At 38.9% G+C, this 19,714-nt stretch overlaps 2 protein-coding genes across 5 annotated transcripts; one reads left to right on the top strand and one right to left on the bottom strand.

Annotated features, from left to right (window-relative positions):
• Window positions 1–196: 196 nt before the first annotated feature.
• On the bottom strand, window positions 197–5,948 carry LOC108263436 (zinc finger protein 417). The gene is made up of 2 exons (XM_017464206.3): window positions 5,469–5,948; window positions 197–3,309 (listed from the first exon to the last, which is right to left on the bottom strand). Exon 2 carries the CDS (start codon window positions 3,253–3,255, stop codon window positions 2,194–2,196), a length of 1,062 nt encoding a protein of 353 aa, XP_017319695.1. The 5' UTR covers window positions 3,256–3,309; window positions 5,469–5,948; the 3' UTR covers window positions 197–2,193.
• On the top strand, window positions 1,526–19,034 carry zbtb8os (zinc finger and BTB domain containing 8 opposite strand). Of its 4 annotated transcripts, none has more exons than XM_047152667.2 (7): window positions 6,635–6,820; window positions 8,804–8,828; window positions 9,425–9,546; window positions 12,479–12,561; window positions 13,856–13,908; window positions 16,904–17,005; window positions 17,484–19,034. In XM_047152667.2, exons 1-7 carry the CDS (start codon window positions 6,739–6,741, stop codon window positions 17,494–17,496), a joined length of 480 nt encoding a protein of 159 aa, XP_047008623.1. In that variant the 5' UTR covers window positions 6,635–6,738; the 3' UTR covers window positions 17,497–19,034. The 4 variants fall into 4 exon arrangements, with proteins under 4 accessions (XP_053534805.1, XP_047008623.1, NP_001187153.2 ...); NM_001200224.2 differs by having other exon boundaries at window positions 6,654–6,820; window positions 16,969–17,005; window positions 17,484–18,298; XM_053678830.1 differs by lacking the exons at window positions 6,635–6,820; window positions 8,804–8,828 and adding an exon at window positions 1,526–1,663 and having other exon boundaries at window positions 16,969–17,005.
• The last annotated feature ends 680 nt before the right edge of the window (window positions 19,035–19,714 follow it).

The following is a 19,714-nucleotide window of genomic DNA, read 5'->3' as shown; positions in this document are numbered from 1 at the left end:
CTATCTATCTATCTATAATATATATAAATAAACTTCTATAAATTCTTCTCAAGGTTTTTCCACGTCATCTCGCCACTCTTGCCTCGGGTTCGTTCCAATCCTGCTGTATATCCGAGTCGAAATCTAAACGGCCATTTACTGCATAAATCCCAATTTATCTCCTAGTCGTACAACGAAACAGGAAACCTTTCAGAAATAAAGATTAGTAAATAGTCACTTTTATTTATAAAGCACACTTAACACAGCGAAGTTGAACAGAGTAAAGAAAAGTCAAACAGAAAACAATAAAACCGAATAAAGACAGACAACAGACGATAGTAAAAATGAGATTAAAACACCTGGGAGAAGAGATATGTTTTAAGTCTCTCTTTAAAAGTGGTAACTGAAGGCGCGAGGCGGATGTCCAGTGGCAATTTATTCCATAAACGAGGGGCGGCGACTGTAAAAGCTCCATCCCGACTTTGTTTTTAACCGGGATCCGGGGACATGCAAAAGAGACCCATGAGAAGATGTTCGAAGTCTGTTAGATGAATGCGGTGGAAGAAGCTCTTTGAGATAGGAAGGAGCGTGATCATGAAGAGTTTTAAAAGACAAACAACAGAATCTTAAACTGAATCCTAAAAAAGATGCACAGTTACAAGTTGTCAATCAACCAAGGCATGTTCGGTGGCCAGACTTTCCTTTTTTTTAAAATAAATAAATAAATAAATAAAAAGTTTAAATTTTTTGCACTGGAACTACAAAGCTGATATAACTACAGGAATCTTACAACTACTAGTTTAGCATTATATAAAGTACAGGTGTAACGTAAATTATATATCTGTATCCGGATTTAAACACGAATTGGACTAGAAGGTCTTATTTTTATTTATTTATTTTTGGTAGAAGGTAGAATAGAAATACCAGCGCTGTCCCGCATGGTGTGTGAATTCTGGCTCTGACAGTTCCTCGACCTCAGCTCCATCACTCTAGTTTAGTATAACCGATTCCTGCTCACACAGTGACTACGTTTCCATGGACAGCGGTAATCTAATTATTGACCTTAATCTGAGTAAGATAATAATGTGATTAAGGTGTTTACATGAGTGGCTTTTAGAATACTCCTGTCATGTTCCCGTTTTACATGTTCAAGAACATAATTAGATTAACAGCCCGCGTCATTACGTCACCGCGCCACGCCGTCCGACGTCCCTCCAGAATTTCACGTATCGACATACAGTTCGTCTTCGTTATGGTACCGTATACAGTTTTGGGTGTTTTTATTTATTTATTTTTTTACGAACGCTTTAAGCGCGGTTAATTATTTGTCGTGCTGTACGTGCTAATAGACAACCGCTTGAAGCGGTGGGTGTGTCCCAAATCGCGTAGTTACCGTCTATATAGTAGCCGAGATACATGTATTTTTCCCCACTGCAGGCCTGTAGGAGGAAAGTATGCGATTTGGGACGCAGCCGAACTCTCTTGCTCGCCGTAAAGCGTAAAACTGCCGTGTGTGATCGTGTCCTGTCGCAAAATGCGGTGAAAACTCCCACACGACGTTAATAATGTGATTAAGGTGTTTACGTGTCACTACTACACGTCCATAATGCGCCTAAAACAGGAGTACTGCACCTGTCTTAATTAGATTATTGCTTACTTCGATTATGACCTTAATTAGATTAAGGTAAGTAAAAATTGCTGTTTACGTGGTAGTTTCTTAATTAGAGTACGGTCTTAATCGGATTAAGAGTGGATTATTGTTGTCCATGTAAACGCAGCTAGTTATTGTAGTTTGTACGTACCCATGATGTTTCCCAATAATTTTATTTGATTGGATTTCTGTAAACTAGTTGCGCAATCGAAACCACCGTGTCCCTGACCAGGCGGTAACTAAGGATGAATGCTGTAAACCCATCACGTCCGTGTTCATGAATCCTGTGGATTTCGGATCTAACCGCTCGCTCACGGGCGCAGGAAAGTCAAAACCTCCTGCTCGCATTCCCAGTCTCAACCCCGTCACATCCGTGTGTGTGTGCGCATCACGTTACCTGTTCATTCCGAATTACGTCTTTGGATTTGGTCACGTTCCTCATACGAAGACACCTAGATCATTACGCACTCGCCTCAAACTGCGTCGAGTTGTTCATCATCTCAGAAATTTGCTACCCTACATGGTTCCTGATGCTGATGTATGAGGAGTCAAATAACGTAGCTTTAGCATCTCGAGCGCTGACAGCAGGAACTTTTCATATGCATCGACAGGCTGTATTTGTAGCGAAGCTTTTTCCCGCAGATGCTACACGAATAGGGTTTTTCTCCGGTGTGGATGCGCTTGTGCTTATCGAGCGTTCCCGAGCGCTTGAAGCCGTGTCCGCATTCAGAGCACGTGTACGGCCGGTCATCCCAGTGGATCCTTAAATGCGTATTAAGGCCGCCGACGTCTAAGAAACGCTTCTCGCATATAGCACACTGGTAAGGTCTCTCGCCGGTGTGTCCGCGCAAATGTTTTTTGTAAGAATCTCTGTTTTGGTACGTCTTCTCACAAAGATCGCAAGTGTACTGCTGTTTCCTGCGATCTGTAGACGACTCCCTTTTGTCCCTGTGCATAAGCATGTGCTTGGCTAACCAGTCACTGCGTCTGAAGCCCTTTCCGCAGATCTTACACGTGTACGGCGTCTCACCCGTGTGGATCCTCATGTGGCTGACGAGGTTGGTTTTGCGGACGTATTCCACGCCGCAGAGCTGACACGCGTACTTTCCGCCCTGGCAAAATTGCGTTTTGCGGCTTTCCAGTCGCGGACTCTTGGGATTTGAATCCGTCTGATCCGAGGACGCCTGCGCCTCTCCTTCACAGCCACGGTTCTTTTCATTTTCCGCTAATCTGCTCCTGGATCTATAGCCTTTCCCGTAGATCTTCTGATCTTCCGTGTGTAGTTTACTTTCGGTTCTGCGGGTACGTTCCGCACCGCAGGTTTTGCCAACGTGCTTTTGATCGGAAAGTTCTTTGGCATCCTTGGCGATCGAGTCAGCGGTGAGGTCCGTGTCATTAGACCAGTGAGCCAGCTTCGGTTTACATTTCAGAGCTCGGCAAACACGCCCGACCCTTTCAGACTCCTCCAGTTCACTCAACACAAAGACGGAATAACGTCGTCTCTTGGAGGTCTTCACCCATGGAACTGCTCTTGCTGTGGTCTGTTCACATTCACGGTCCCTCAGCTCCTTCTCAAAATCCATTAGTTCGAACTTCACGTTAAGATGTACACGAAGGACAGTCATCGATTTGTTTTATAAATCCATTAATAAAACATTTCTACACTGGCGAATGTGAACCTGGAAGCAGAGAAATGGTATTACTCACTTACATTTACGGCATTTTTGGCAGACGCCCTTATCCAGAGCGACTTACATTTATCTCATTTAAACAACTGAGCAGTTGACTGGTTAAGGGCCTTGCTCAAGGGCCCAACAGTGGTAACTTGGCAGTGCTGGGGCTTCAACTCCTGACCTTCTGGTCAGTAACCCAGAGTCTTTAACCACCGAGCCACCACTGCACCACTTAAAGAAACAGTTCTGAGAAAAACGTGCACGATTTGCACCCAAACGTAGTCAAGTATAGAGCTTCTCATGGTGTCATGGTGGTTCTTTTTAATAAGGCCCGGTCATCAAATAATATACTGAGGCTGCAAGGCAATATTTTCAAGTGAACTAATGATTATGTCATGGCCACAAGTTGCAAATCTCAAGCCCATACTTGTCGCACATCACAAGGTGACATGGGGATAACGGTAAATCCATGCTGCAACTCCAGTACGTCTTTATGCATCATTAGAGGTTCGACATGTTATAATTTCAATCATCTCCATGTTTAGGTTCCTGTGAATACAGTGGTCTAATTAAATTGTTTTCCAGGCCTTTTTGGTGTTGCTGAGCTCGCCAGTGCATTCCTTCTTTAAAAGAATGCACCATATGGTTGATCTGGACACTCCTATAGTTTCTGCTCTCTCTCTCTCTGGGTTGGTTTGGGGTTTTTTTTTAGCATAATGATGGCCTCCTTCAGTTGCATCGACACCTCCTTGGGCGGCATATTGAGAGTTCCCATGCAAATGCAAATTCAACACTTGGAATCAACTCCGGACCTTCTAATCTGCTTAATTTGTGATGAACTAACGAGGAAACAGGCCGCACCCGCCCACAAGACTGCTCATCAGTGATTGCGTCATTTCAAATCCATTGCGCTGGTGTACAGAGGCAAATTTATGAACACCGTCTCTGTCCAAATACTCCTGTTAATACTGGAGGAGTGATGGTCGGGTGTCCACATACTTTTGGCCATATACACGTACTTTAGCGATGTTGATGAGCTAAACACGGCACGAAAATCGGTTTTGAACAGCGAAAGATGATGTTTCTGCGTTTTAATCTCGATGAGTACGGCTTACGGCTCACGGAAATAAAAAATCCGGTATCTCAAAATATTAGAATAAAGAATTTATGATACAGAAATGTCGACCTGCTGAAAAGTCTGTTAATTTATGCGCTCGATATTGGTCGGAGATACTTTTGCAGGAAATACTTCATGGCCTTCAGCTCGTCTGTATTGTCGGGTCTGGTGTCTCTCGTAGATTCTCTACGGGGTTCGGGTCGGGCGAGTCGGCTGGCCAATCAAGCACAGTAACACCACGGTCATCAGACCGGTTACTAATAGTTTTGGCACTGTGGGCAGGTGCCGAGTCCCGCCGGAAAAAGAAATCAGCATCTCCAAAATTCTCGTCAGCAGATGGAAGCATGAAGCGATCTAAAATCTCCTGGTAAACGCTGCATCGACTCTCGACTCGAGAAAACACCAGTAGATGACACGACCCCCACAAATCATCACTGACTGTGGAAACTGCACACTGGACTTCAAGGAACTTGGATTCAGTCCCTCTCCACTCTTCCTCCAGACTCTGGAACCTTGATTTCCAAATGAAATGCAGCATTTACTTTATCTGACAATTGTGTCTACTGAACCGGACTGAGAGATTAAAGAATCAGGAAACCTTTGCAGGTGTTTTGAGTTAGTTCGCCGAATAGAGATCTTCTCAGGTCGACATTTCTGTATTATAAATTCTTTACTCTAATATTTTGAGATACCGGATTTCGGATTTCTGTGGGCTGTAAGCCGTACTCATCGAGATTTAAACTTTGTTGATAGGAAACACGTACAGGGTTGCCAGATTAGGTGAATTTAAAGAATTGGACATTGTGGATAGACTCTCAGTATAACCTTTTTTTAGATGGTGTCTGTGATTTTTTCATCCACGATTCATCACTTCAAATACAAAATAAAACACAAAAAAGGCTTGAAATATTTCACTTTATGTGTAATAAATGATATAATAATATTTAATATGCTATACACGGTATCTTACCTTACTAAGCTGATTAAACATCAGACAGTTAAAGTTAGTGAGTTCGGTTTTATTATTTCTGTTACTTAACAAACTCACCGCGAGCACAGACGGTGTGTGAAACTTTCTTCCAGACGAGACGTCTCTGTTTTGTTTTGTTTTTTTTCTTTCCATCTTTACAATCGCACAATGGCTTCATACAAAGAACTTGTCGTGCATGCTTTTTTGGGGGAGGAACGTATGAAAAGCGGGACTAACTGTGCGCAACAGCGGTTGCAGTCGGACAACGGCAGCTTGCACCAAGAGTCACGTGACCGCGCGGCCTTTAAGGCGCTTTATGTTATCTAAGTTGAATTAAACACTTACAGAATGTTACGTTACCAGAAAAGTTAACTTACCAGGTGAAAAAAAAAAGAACAAGCTGACAAAGTAAAAAAAATAGTAAATAAATCGCGCCACCGGAAAATCTATTAGCTAGCATAGCTGACTGACACATAATCACAATTTCCCAGATTTCACACAAAGAATATGCCTGACAAGATATACAACACTACATCATATAACTTATCCTCATAATGTGTAATGTTATTTAAAATTCAACTAGTGTATTACGCGATTTTCACACTTCCGGGTTCACACTGGAGTTGTAGGTTTACTTCCGGTAAAACAAACCGCTGCGATTGAGTTAAGGAATAAAAGCTTGTGCCGAATATTGTTGTGTTACAAATTAGAGATGAAACACAATCTATAAAAAATAATAATAATAAATAAAAATTGGGATTCCATGGCTTTTCTGTGGATGATGGGCAGAGAGGATGGGTTTGCGTGACAAGGAAAGATTAAGGGATAAAATCTGTAAGGCAAATAATGTTCAAGTAAAATGTTTAACGTAATTGAAGGCAGGATTTTTTTAAGCTGTTGCTGTTAGTTCTGTCAGTGAAGCATTTTCCACATTTACTCTAAAAAAAAAAAAAAAAAGAACCGCTGTACATATCCGAGAGAGTAAACTGTCCGCGTGGAATAAAAGGGTTATAAATATTTATCCATAACTCTATGGATCATCACTACATGGCACATTTACTAACGTCTGACTCAACCCCGAAGTTCCCCGAAGAATAAAAAAGGCACATTCACTATGTGCATTTAAACAAATGAATCAATAAAAGATCCGTATATTTTTACTTTTAATGATGTGTAAAGTCCACGGAACAATTTATTTATTGGTCCGAGATGAACACGTGACTTTTATTCTTTAAAAGGCAAATTGTATTAGACGGGTGCTTCACATTACGGAAGTGCATTCATGCGTCATTTGGGAACTTTACACCTTAACAACTGCTTATTTAAGTGATCTTTTTATTTCAGTAGCATGAATGATCGAGAGCTTGACCTTACCGAAGCTCAAAAGGCAATAAAGGCTAAATATCCAGCCATCAACAAGAAATATGAATGTAAGTGGGGAAGGTTTTATGGATGATTCTGAACTTTGTTGATTCAGGAAACACGCACCGGGTTGCCAGATAAGGTGAATTTAAAGAATTGGACATCGTAGATAGACTCTTGCATGGACAGTATAACCTTTTTTTTTCTTTCTTTTTTTTTTTTTTAAAGATGGTGTCTGTGATTATTTCATCCACGATTCATCACTTTAAATACAAAATTCTTGTGTCCTTACATCTTTCATCACAATGCAAAAGACTTTGCACCCCTCTGTAATAAAACGTGTCGTTTTCAGAAGAGTCGACTCTTTGATCTGATTCTTTAAGCTGAACGTTCTGAGTGGACTCGCGTATAAAAGCTGTTTGTTATTGTTTTTTTTAAACAGGAAATAAATGAGTAATGAGTCTTAATGAAAGAAACGCATGCACAGAAAGCATGTTCGCGTTAAAGCAGCGATGATTACTGTGTTTGTCATGAATGTACACCTGTCCTTCCTCACTGATTGAACAATTAAATATAATTTTTCCCCCCACATAGTGCAATGCCAGCAATGTAATACTGTTTGTGGTCATTAGTTAATTAGGTAGAGTGAAAATGTATTAAATAATTTTAATTAATTATTTAAATAATTTTTCAGAGAGAAGAATGAGCCGTTTGAGAGCTGAAAGAGTCGAATCGTGTTAGTGAACCGAGTTACATGAGCCGACTCACTGAAAAGTGCCAGACATACAGTCATTAGTCTATTTGATTTTACATTCACAATCATGACATTTGGCAGACTCACTTACACAACTGAGCAGTTAATGGCCTTGCTCAAGGGCCCAGCAGTGGTGGGATTTGAACTCACACCCTTCTGAGCAATAATAAGCTAACGGTTTAACCACTGGACTATCCCATCTTACTACATCAAGAGAGATTAAAGATTAATAAGAATATTCTCCTATGCAATGTTATAGTGAATAATATAGGATAAGAGTAAGAGGATTGTGCACCAGCATATCAGATGTGCATAACACTATGCTCACCCTGAATGACCTCACTGCTGGAATCTAACAGTGCATGATGAAAATTCTCTCATATGTTCCAAGTAAACTCCTTAGACCATTTCATCGAGACTATTTAATAAAACATTCAGTCAGACATGACGTACAGAGGGTGTGTATAACAATGTGTGTGTGTGCGCGATTATATAAGGGTGAGGTAAGACAACATGAGCTCACTCATTTTAACACTGGTTTTTATATGTTCCCAGAACTGTCATCTTTGTTATCCTAGATATTCTGTACTCTAACTTTGTGTGTGTGTGTGTGTGTGTGTGTGTATATATATATATAATATTATATTATATTATATTATATGTATATATAAAATCAAAAGTTTGTGGACACTCGACTGTAATGTTTCTCATGATCTTAAAAAGCTTTTGATCTGAAGGTGTGTGATTAAATGTTTGAAATCGGTGTCGTAGATAAAAATATAATCCTGCCGACATATTAATTTCTTTCATTAGAAAACAAAAATTTTATCTACAAAACTTATTTCCGATAAGAGTCCAGCGTCGGTGTGAACTCCTTTAGTACTGTTTAAAAAGCATCTCAGGGAAATTCCTCAAGAAATCGGTCGAGAAAACGCCAAGAATACGTTTCTGGAAATTCTAGGCGAAAAGCGCGTCTACTTTGAAGATGCTAAAATATGAAATTATTTTTGATTTATTTTGTATTTCTTATCGCAACATAATTCCCGTAGTTCCATTTGTGTTACTCCAGAGTTTAATGACTTTATTATTATTATTATTATTATTATTATTATTATTATTATTATGGAATCACTGTTTTTGGCGAAATGACCCTAACTGAGCCGCACATACATTTTTTTTGCAGTGAAAAAATTGTCACGAATAACATTTGAATGAATTTTTTGTTTGTTTGTTTGTTTTAAAAAGTGAATAAAGTGTAATAATAACTCTACATGGCTGTTTGTATTTTTCATTTTAGATCTGGACCACACTGCAGATGTCCAGTAAGTCCAGTAAGAACTTTCCTAGGCTGTTTGCATCTGCAAAGAATCACAAGTCAGATCGCAATATTTATCATGATCTAGGTTTGCTGTGAAACTGCCCTCAGAATAGGAGCGTTTTAATGTTCAATCAGTCCGTACAGGATTTTGGATGGTTTTGTGATTTTATTTTGCGGCCAAAAATGCTCGTATTTGTATTATTTTTTTTTGTGCTTTTTTTTTTTGGAGGAAAACTACTTCGAAATTGCAATTGCATACAATTGTTTTGCACGGGAATCAAAGAGGGCTTGAACTGAACGTGCCATGTGATGACGTCACCCAAATCTATGGACAATTTTTTTAAAAAACAACAAGCACCTGCAAATATATCCTGCAGAGTCTGCTTGGTTTTGTATTCATTTGTGCAGGAGAAGCAAGAGGGGAAAAGACTGCTTCAGAACCAACTGTTTAAGCAACTAATGACTTGTATTCAGAATGAGAAAGTTACTGATTGAACCTAAAGTAACTTGCTTCAGATATTTCCATTAGAAGTATAGTAAATGATTATCTCAGTTTTATGAAGTGGGCTTAATATCGAGGTGTGTGTGTGTGTGTTTCAGGCTGCATTCTTGGGGTGACTCATTGGAGGAGGCATATGAGCAGTGTGCCATGGCCATGTTTGGCTATATGACCGATACGGAGACAGTGGAGCCCATCGATACTATAGAAATCGAATCAGAAGGTGAAAAAGTGTGTGTGTGTGTGTGTGTGTGTGTGTGTGTGTGTGTGTGAGAGAGAGAGAAGATGTTCTTTGTTTCCACTACACTGTTAGAGAACCAATCTACTGTAGGTGTCATTTTCAGGAGCCTAATTTATAATGTTCTTTTGAAAACACGACAAAATGTCTGGTTCGAAATCCAACAGGTGCGCTAAAGCAAGCAGAGTCAAAATATACAACTGCTGCGATGTTCTAAGCGGCGTTCATATGCATTAAACTGGTAAACACTGACGAGGAATGCCCACAAACATTTTCTTCCCCGCTGTAAGACTGAAATACATCAGTCTGGGCAGGGTTACAAAGCTATTTCAAGGTTTTTTGAGGTTCTGGGGCTCCAAAGAGCCACAGGCGTTACCTTGGAATTGGGAAGAAAAAAAACTTGGCACAGTAGTAAGCCTTCCCAGACCTTCTAAAATTCCTCCAAGCAAAGCACAAAAAGAGCCAAGGAAATGTGATGAGATGAAAACTACTGCTAACCCAGAAAAACATTAAGGCTCGTGTGAATTTTGCCAAAACACACTTTGATAATCTGCAAACCTTTCGGGAGAATGTTCTGTGGACTGCTTAGTTGAAAGTGGAACTGTTTGGAAGTCAGGGGTCCTGTTACATCTGGCGGACATCAAGCCTGTGGTCACGCATGGTGGAGGAAAGTGTGATGGTGTGGGGATGCTTTGCTGTTTCAGGGCCTGGGAAACTTGCAATCATTGAGGAAAACATGAATTCTGCTCTCTAGCAGAAAATCCTAAAGGAGAATGTTTACGGTCTTCATTCCGTAAGTTGAAACTCAAGCGCAACTGGATTGTGCAGCAAGACAGCGATCCAAAGCATAAGAGTAAATCCTCGTCCTAGAAGTAAATGGAAGACTGATCACCGGTTATCGGAACCGTTTGTTTGCAGTTATTGCTGATAAAGCTGGCACAACCAGATTTTAAATTTAAGGGGGCAGATAGATTTTCACAAGGGTGATAGGTGTTGGATAACTCTTTTTGCTTCAGTAAAAAAAAAAAAATTATAAACAAAAACTGTATCATATGTTTAATCAGGTTGCCGTAGTTTTTAGTATTTCGTTTGAAGATCTAAAACTATTTAGTATGAGAGATATATACACAAAAACAGAAGATGGGATGGGGCAAATAGTTTTTTCACAGCACTCTATATAAACACAGTATAACCTGTACTTTATCAGTGGTAGAGGTACGGAAGGGGAGATAACAAGGAAACGGTGGAGATATCCCAGGGTTCCACGGCCTCTCCCTTCCTTCCAAACACAGCTGGAGATGTCTTAAGATATGCACCAAGCGATGAATACTGTGACGAATGATGAACAAGATCCCACCGTGGTCCTGCGTGTGCGGAGTTTGCGTGTTCTCCCCGTGCTGCGGGGGTTTCCTCCGGTTTCCTCCTCCAGTCCAAAGACATGCATGGTAGGCTGATTGGCGTGTCCAAAGTGTCCGTAGTGTATGAATGGGTGTGTGAGTGTGTATGTGATTGTGCCCTGCGATGGACTGGCACCCTGTCCAGGGTGTACCCCACCTTGTGCCCCTGGGATAGGCTCCAGGTTCCCCGTGACCCTGAAAAGGATTAAGCGGTATAGAGGATGGATGGATGGATGATGAATAAGAGAGTTCTAGCACTGAAAATGGTACCCAAGTGTTGCTCTTGTTTTGTTTTAAATAGTTCTTGAAGATGGAATGACCAAACTTGGGAGGCAGGAAGATTGAATGTAATGAATTTTCTTTCATCAGACGGGAGTCAGGATATTGTCAGATTAAACAATGGCTGTGTTGATTCAGGATATCGCTGTTTGCTCCCACAAACGTGACTTTTTTAGGTTTCATTGTTCAGTCAGGAAAGTGCAATCCGGAGTCTCTAGGAAACATACAGTGCAAAGGGAAGGTTAATAATAAGTATGTACACTCGAGTGAGTTTTAATTCCAGTAATGAATGGCCAGGAGTTGGCAGTACCCGTATTATATAACGGGACAAAATATTAGGTACAAGGAACATGCAAGACAACATATAAGCTGCGAACACACATTGAGATGAAGGGAATTAAAGAAGCAACGTTTGGACACCGAACATTTATTGCTGGTCAGACACATTTTGGGGTTAAAGGGACATCGTGGGCATTTAAGTTTCAGGAAATATTTAGAAAGCTGAGCTTAGCGTGGGTTTAAAATACCATTAGAACGCCCTGTTCAGATGGAATTACTGGAAACTGGGTGTCAGTTTTGCTGTATCGCTGCTTTGTTGATTTTCGTTTGTTTTTTCTTCTCCTTTTGTCACACGTTGTCCTAATGTCTTAATACAGGAGTCTCAAAAGGGGACAGTGTAGTGCTCTTTCCCAGCGATGGATTACCTTCTTTCGATGTGTGAATCAACATTGAAATGTTTAGTCTTAACTCCCCTCCTGATTAACTGTATGAAAGGAATTGCACAAATACTAACCCTTTTTGAGTCTCTGGGTTGTATCGAGGCAAGAACGATCCCTCAGGAAGTGCCTCTTTCTGTTGATAGCTGAGCCAGACTTTGGTATTTGGGTGGATTTCAACAGTCTGCCTCATCCTTTTGTCAGTGCTAATAATCCCATGGTACTGTTACAGGTGGAAGATCATTTAGAAAGTGGAGCTTCCTGAGATTTTAAAATATAACTGATGTATAAATGCCCAACGGTAAGAGCTAAGCTTTCTACGGAGAAGGAAATTAATAATAATAATAATAATAATAATAATATGTTCATTGATAATAAACATCATGCTGGAAGGGGATGAGTGAGTAAGGTTTCCCTAGATGTGGCCTCCCGGTGCAGTTCTGGGAATGGGAATAAAAGCACCACTATGTAAATCACTGGTCCGGATAATGCTTCACAATAACAAGTCTGTCTGTGTTCTCATAGGTGATGATCTGGAATCACTCCTCTTTCATTTCCTAGATGACTGGCTCTTCAAGTTCAGCGCAGACGCCTTTTTCGTCCCTCGGGTATTTCACACACACCGTTGTTGAGAATCTGATATTTAAATGAGAGGTGGTCTCGGGAGTATTTCATCAACTGTCACGTTATTTCAAGTGTCACCTCATACAATATATGGCTTATACTGTAGTGGCAGGGAAAAGTTTTTCAAAGTATTTCTTCCTGTTTGATTCATTACTGCCAGTTGAATAAGGGGGAAATAAAATCAAGTGTTCCATCAGATCCAGTGCATTTGTTTAGTGAAGCAGGTACTGTAAGAGTCGATTTCTCTTACAGATGATTTTAGTGTTGGTATCCGCTGTAACACACACGCACGATGTGAGCTACAAGTGCCTAATTAGAGTGAGCCAGGTCAGCCTTTTTCAGTTAGAGCTATATTTATTTCCCAGGAAAATTCATACGGAGATTTCAAAGTTCATTTCCATCTATTTCATACTAGATTTTCTAATTCTACAGAATTTAACTTACTCTATAATACTATTAATACTAGTAATACTAGTACTACTACTCTTACTCTTACTACTACTCTTAGTACTACTATTACTGCTACTACTACTAATACTCTTACTCCTACTACTACTACTAATACTCTTACTCCTACTCTTACTACTACTACTACTCTTACTCCTACTACTACTACTAATACTCTTACTCCTACTCTTACTACTACTACTACTCTTACTCCTACTACTACTCTTACTCTTACTCCTACTATTACTGCTACTACTAATACTCTTACTCTTACTCCTACTACTACAACTACTACTACTACTACTCTTACTCCTACTCCTACTACTACAACTACTACTACTACTACTCTTACTCCTACTACTACTACTACTACTACTCTTACTACTACTACTACTCTTACTCCTATTCCTACTAATACTCTTACTCTTACTACTACTCTTAGTACTACTACTACTGCTACTACTACTACTCTTACTCTTACTACTACTACTACTACTACTATTACTGCTACTCCTACTACTACTACTACTCTTACTCTTACTCTTACTCTTACTCCTACTGCTACTCTTACTCCTACTACTACTATTACTGCTACTACTAATACTCTTACTCCTACTCTTACTCCTAGTACTACTACTACTATTACTGCTACTCCTACTCCTACTACTACTATTACTGCTACTACTCTTACTCCTACTACTACTACTCTTACTCTTACTCCTACTCTTACTACTACTACTCCTACTACTCTTACTCCTACTACTAATACTATATGAATGCCATTAATTCCAGTGATCTTGTGTTTAATTATAATATAATTCTATTTTCTAGGAGGTTAAAGTGTTGCACTTGGATCGGATGCGCTTCACAATACGGTCTATCGGGTGAGTTCGCAAAAAAGTTTCTAGCAGCCATCTGTGCTGGGGTGGATGACTGAATAAATGTTTTATTTCTCCATTGTCTCTGCACAATGAGGCCTTTTTACAGTAACTGTAACTAACCCCAAGTCAGTCTGCTTCTTGGGGTAAGTCAGTGCTGGTTCACATTTTATCTCAGTTATATTTTATTTGCAGAGAACACACACACCCACATGCCTTCCTTGAGATCACAGCAAGTGGAAGGATATGAAAAAATTCCAAAACATCAGGGAGGCAAACGCAAGCACATTTACCGTTGGAGCTTCTACAAATCATTTTGGTCCTTTCAGTTTAGAGAATTTGTTGATGAAGTGAGGTTCTGAGTGAGTCAGAACAAACCATGCGTACCAAGCAGAACAAATCATGTGTATTTATAAAGCATGTAGAGCTGGAAGGGAGTAGATAACGTGTTATATGATTCCACAATTTGGCCATCTATGGTAGAGATTTGTTAGAGGAAATGTTCGAGTTTGAACTTTCGTTTCTTGTTTGGCCTGCAGTGTGCCCTAGAAAGAACGTTTTCCAGATAGGAAAGAGCTTGGTAGGACTTTTGAGCTCAACTATTCTGCAATATACATACATGTATGAAAGAGATGTCTCTTCTTTGCCAGTGAGACAGGTACATTTCCCAAAATCTGTGCAGGTCTCTCATACTTCCAATTAATCCCGTTATCATTAACCGGTATTACCATTATGGTGTTACAAGATACTCAAATATACAGTATATGAAGTTACATATTTAGACAAAGGTTTGGATAAAGATACGATGACATTTAATAGAAAAGTATATTCCCTGTAGTTCTAATCTGGCAGTAATCTGCTATGGAATAACGGGTTAGATAGTTTTTGAAAAATAGCGGTCCGGGTTGTTCTTTGCAGATTGTCCTGCTTTTATCTCCAAGGACGACTGTCTTCATTCTGAAGGGGCGAAGGTATTTGCAGTTGTGCACAAGCTGTGTTGTTTATCCTAGCTCCGTTAAGGATTTCCACAGCAACCAATGCCTACTTTCTGTTTTCCTTTATCTACAACCCCAACTCCGAAAAAGTTGGGACAGTATGGAACATGTTAATAAAAACAAAGAGGAGTGATCATGTAAATGTACTTTGACTTGTATTAAACTTTTTTTTTTTTAAATAAAGGCAAGGTATTTGATGTTTTATGTAATCAGCTGCATAGTTTTTTTTGAAGATAAACATTTGTCTTCGTCATGTTCTCCGGGCCAAAGGTGAAAAGGAAAATACAAGCTGTTATCAGCGTCGGGTCCAAAAGCCGGCGTCTGTCATGGTATGTGGGCGTGTCGGTGCCTATGGCATGGGTAACTCGTACATCTGTGAGGGCAGCGTTAATGTAGAAAGATATGTACACATTTTTGGAGCAACATACACTGCAATCCAGAGCAGGACTACGCCAGACCACATTCTGTCCGGATTCCAAGCGCCTGGTTGTCTATTTAGAGAGTGTGGGTGCTAGTGTGGTCTGTCTGCAGTCTAACTGGTATCTTTACTCAGCGCCCAAATGCTTAAAAAGCGTTATTATAAGAAAAGCCGACGTTATACTGCGGTAAACAGTAGACTGTCCCAACTTTCTTCTGGAGTGTGTTCATCACCATAAGAATTGAAATGAGTGTATATTTTCAAAAATAAATGAAATCCACAAAGTAATCCATCGAAATAATGTCTTTTCCATATAGTACAGGGTGAATTGAATTTTCACAAGACTCTCTCTTTTTGTTTTTTGCATTTTCCATACTGTCCCAATTTTTTTTGGAATTCGGGTTGTACTTCTTGAAATTAGTTTCTAAAAAAAAAAAAAAAAAAAAATCCCTTGTCCTAACTTTCTTTGATATTACTGGGGTCTAGATCGCTTCCAGAGTCGAGCCAAAAAATAGCATTTGCAGGTTGACTAACAAGGTCTAGTGGTTAGCATTTGTAGCACGCATATCAGCACGTGGTCTACTAAATCTTTAGAGCACGCAGGAATCTCACACACATCCTCAAAAGCACCATTAGAAACAACTGTCGGTCGTTGGGGTTTTTTTTTTCTGGAAGTTCAGTCTAGAACCATTAAGGTTTCTTTGGCTTGTTTCTCTGGTGTGGATATTAATGGTTCCATGTTCAACCCTATAAGACCTCATTGTTTTCCCGTTCAGTTAGGGTTTTAAACAGAAATCCTTTAGCAAAAGATTTCCAGCCAAGAATGCAGTAATATGATGTGTGCTCTAGGAACACAACTGTCGTATAGAATCTTTCAGACACTGAGACACTGTGGCTGATAAGGACGCACAAACTTTTGCTTTGTCTCCCGGTCATACCCCAGTCTCAGTGCTCCTGATTAACTGTTAACTGACTTGCCTCTGCTTGAACCAATGACCATATTCTTTCAGTCAGTGAGAAAAAGAATCATTTTTATTTTGCCAGTTATCCAACATAAAGTTTGGATTTGGTTTTGTTCTATGTTTGAGCAGTGATTATTCCCAGTACCCTGTGTCCACTCTTAGACTCCATGTTAATCTGATAAAATCTGATTTATATTGCAGATGTGTGGTGTGTTCGAGCACAAAATTTACATGCTTGACCTCGAGGCCCGTTACTGGTTTCCGTTTTTCCCCAGACATGTTTTCCTGAAACTGTTGACTCTTTGTTTTATTATTGTAGCCCAGTATATTTAAACTGTTCCAGTTTGGCACATTTCTCACTGTTATCCCCTGAAATCATCTGAGACACCAGAAAATATACAAACATAGAAACAAATATTTTCATCCTGCCACGTTGCTAGACTATGAAAGTGTTTAACTTTTTTCCCCACCATTACAGAAAATAGACATAATTTTTTGTAAAGTTAAAAATATATATATATATATATAATTTGAAGTCATTATATAACTAGTTAAACACCATGGCAGTCACGTTGGCAACCAGCGTGTTGGTCAGTATTCTATTTTCATGGATCTTTCTGTTGCAGGACATGCATATGTTTTCATTTCAGTCATTTTCCAGCATTTGACTCGAATTCTTCTTCTTCTGTAGTTGGGGTGAGGAGTTCAACTTGGAAAAACATCCACAAGTAAGTAACTTCCTTTACAAGAATATATAAGCAAAAAAGTTTAGTCGAAAGTATGACCCGGATCCTTCGGATATGCTACTGACATTACTTCAGACTTCTTACTAGAACTGACGCAACCGCTAGTTCTTCAACACTTTCGGAAAACCATAAAACGAGCCAAACTTTTTATACAGTGGACCACTAATTAGAAAAAAAACAATAGAGCAGTTATGAATAGCTATGAACGGAGCACTGTTCTGGTTTATTGTTGACAGTGGTTTACTGTTCCAAGAACAGGCTAAAGCACAGATGTCGGATGATTTTATTTTCTCTCTTTTAAATAGTATGTATGTATTTCTTTTTTCATTCGAACCCTTTTCAGAGTGGCCTTTCTGTAGTGTAACAGACACCCAGTGGTCCAGCAGATGATTGTCATCTGTAAAATCCTACTGGGAAGAAATAAGGAATAAATAAATCAGTAGGAACGATCTCTTCACAGGGCACAGAAGTGAAAGCCATTACCTACTCGGCTATGCAGATATGCGACAAAGAGAAGCCAGAGATTTTCGCCATCATCGATATCTAAGAAAGAGTTTCTCTCCGACGTGTCGATCACATCGCACTTTTTTTTTTTTATGCTAGAAACCGAACGCATACTGTTGTACTTTATGTTTTGACTGGCGAAAGCACCGAAGCACTGAAGAGATGATCCGCGTCATTATGGAGATTTTATTAAAGATGTAGTTTCCTTGAAACCCTCTGTTTTCCTGCATTCACTCCAGTACAAAATCAAAACAAACCTTGTATCCATTTTTTTTTAATCTACAAGGGGTATCCATTAGAAACCACCTACAAACAAAGGAAAACTATGATGTTTGCAACAATGTCATCATTTATAGTGATTATAAAACAGATGTTGTATTGATTGTATAGAGCCTTTTTTTGTTTGTTTTGTAATGTTCCTAATTTTTTTTGATAATATAGTATAAGTACACCTTAAAATTCAGTAACATGTGGAACCACCTTTAGCAACAATAACTTGAAGTAAACGTTTTCTGTAGTAGTTTATCAGTCTCATTAACGAGGGTGTACTTTCTTAAACTATATACCTACAAATGAGAGCAACTTTTCAGATTAGTTTAATCTAATATTGTGTACTTGGTCCGATTTTTTTTTTTTTTTTAAATCCAAAAAAAATTGAAGTTTTGTGTATTGGATATCTAGCTTTCAAAAAGTGGAAGACTATTTGCTTTAAAGATTATCACATCATTTCCAGTACATTCCAGTTCCGTATATATATATATATATATATATATATATATATATATATATATATATATATATATATATATATATATATATATATAAACAGAATCAAAAAAGGGAATAAAATGCTAGGTACTCAATAAGTTTGTCACCTTGGCAAGTTTGTTTCATAATATTTGAGTATCTGATGAAAATATATGATGCATTTTCTTCTCTCCCCATTTTTTGGGGTGTTTTGCTGAAATATTTTAGTTGACAGCTCGAAAAATCTGGCTGTAATTGTACAGAAGCAAAATTGTGCATTTATAACTCGGTCTGAAACAAACATTCACGAAAAAATAAACAAAATGCTTAATTGTTTATATGAAGTTTTATTGACTAATTATAAGAATAATTTTTTTTTAGCATTTAGACATGTAAATAGTAATACAGTTAATAACTTATTGGCATATTTAAAGTCTCTCTCTCACGTTCTCTCTCACACTGTCTCTCTCTCTCTCTCTATATATATATATCTATATATCTATATATCTATATATATGTATATATACACACACACACACACACATACATATATGATTGGCAGCAAAAAAAATTATTACAATTTCATGGAAACATATGTATGAAAGAAGAAACAAGGAACAGATTGTGTGACTGAGGTAATGGTGACAGTAACAGAGACAGTAAAAGGTAACTGCCTTGTTTAGTTGTTTTGTTTTCTCTAAAGGCTTCTGGGATAGGACTTTAGAGAACCCACTGTAAACTTGTGACTGGGGGGGGGGGGGGGGGGGGGGGGGTTGTAAGGCACTGTCATCTTGATTTAACACTGGTTTTGTACATTTCAGCCGTTTTTCGCTATTATATACGTGACTGTACATACATACCATTTTTTTCTCCTAAATATCTGTAGTGCAGATCGTTTTGAACCAAATTTATGGCCCAAAAAATAATCGGAATATTCGTAATCGCCCCAATAATAATAGTAATGAATTATTATGGAATGTACCTGACAACATTTCTGTTAGTTTTTGATCCGAATCACTGGCGTATATATATAGTATGGGGTTTATTTTACAAGAGGATCTCAGCAGCTAGAGAGCAGAGTTAATATACATAAGTGTTAGACTATGAGGTTTAGTACAATTCAGTGTGGCAATTGCCTGCATAAAAATCTGGAAGAAATAAGTTAGCTAGAAAGCCTTTGCGAGCTGGAATGCATCTAGCTTGGGTTATTTCCATATACCTGACCTAATTCTTCTCAAACTGACCTACTTGATTCATAAACTCTTTAATCAACATCAAACTTAGAATTTTGCCTTTAACCAGCATAACTCAACTCCTCTAACTATGGATATCTTATGCCCACAAGTAGAAAGACACAGTAAGAACCTGCTTTTGCGTTGGTACTTTAATCCCGTACACCGATCGATTTAAAACCACCAGTGTCAAACTGCCAGGACAGAA

This window comes from Ictalurus punctatus, chromosome 3 (assembly GCF_001660625.3).
Source record: "Ictalurus punctatus breed USDA103 chromosome 3, Coco_2.0, whole genome shotgun sequence".
Taxonomy (NCBI): Eukaryota; Metazoa; Chordata; class Actinopteri; order Siluriformes; family Ictaluridae; genus Ictalurus; species Ictalurus punctatus.
Note: the sequence above shows the minus strand (reverse complement) of the source record. Positions and strands in the feature narration are given on the sequence as shown.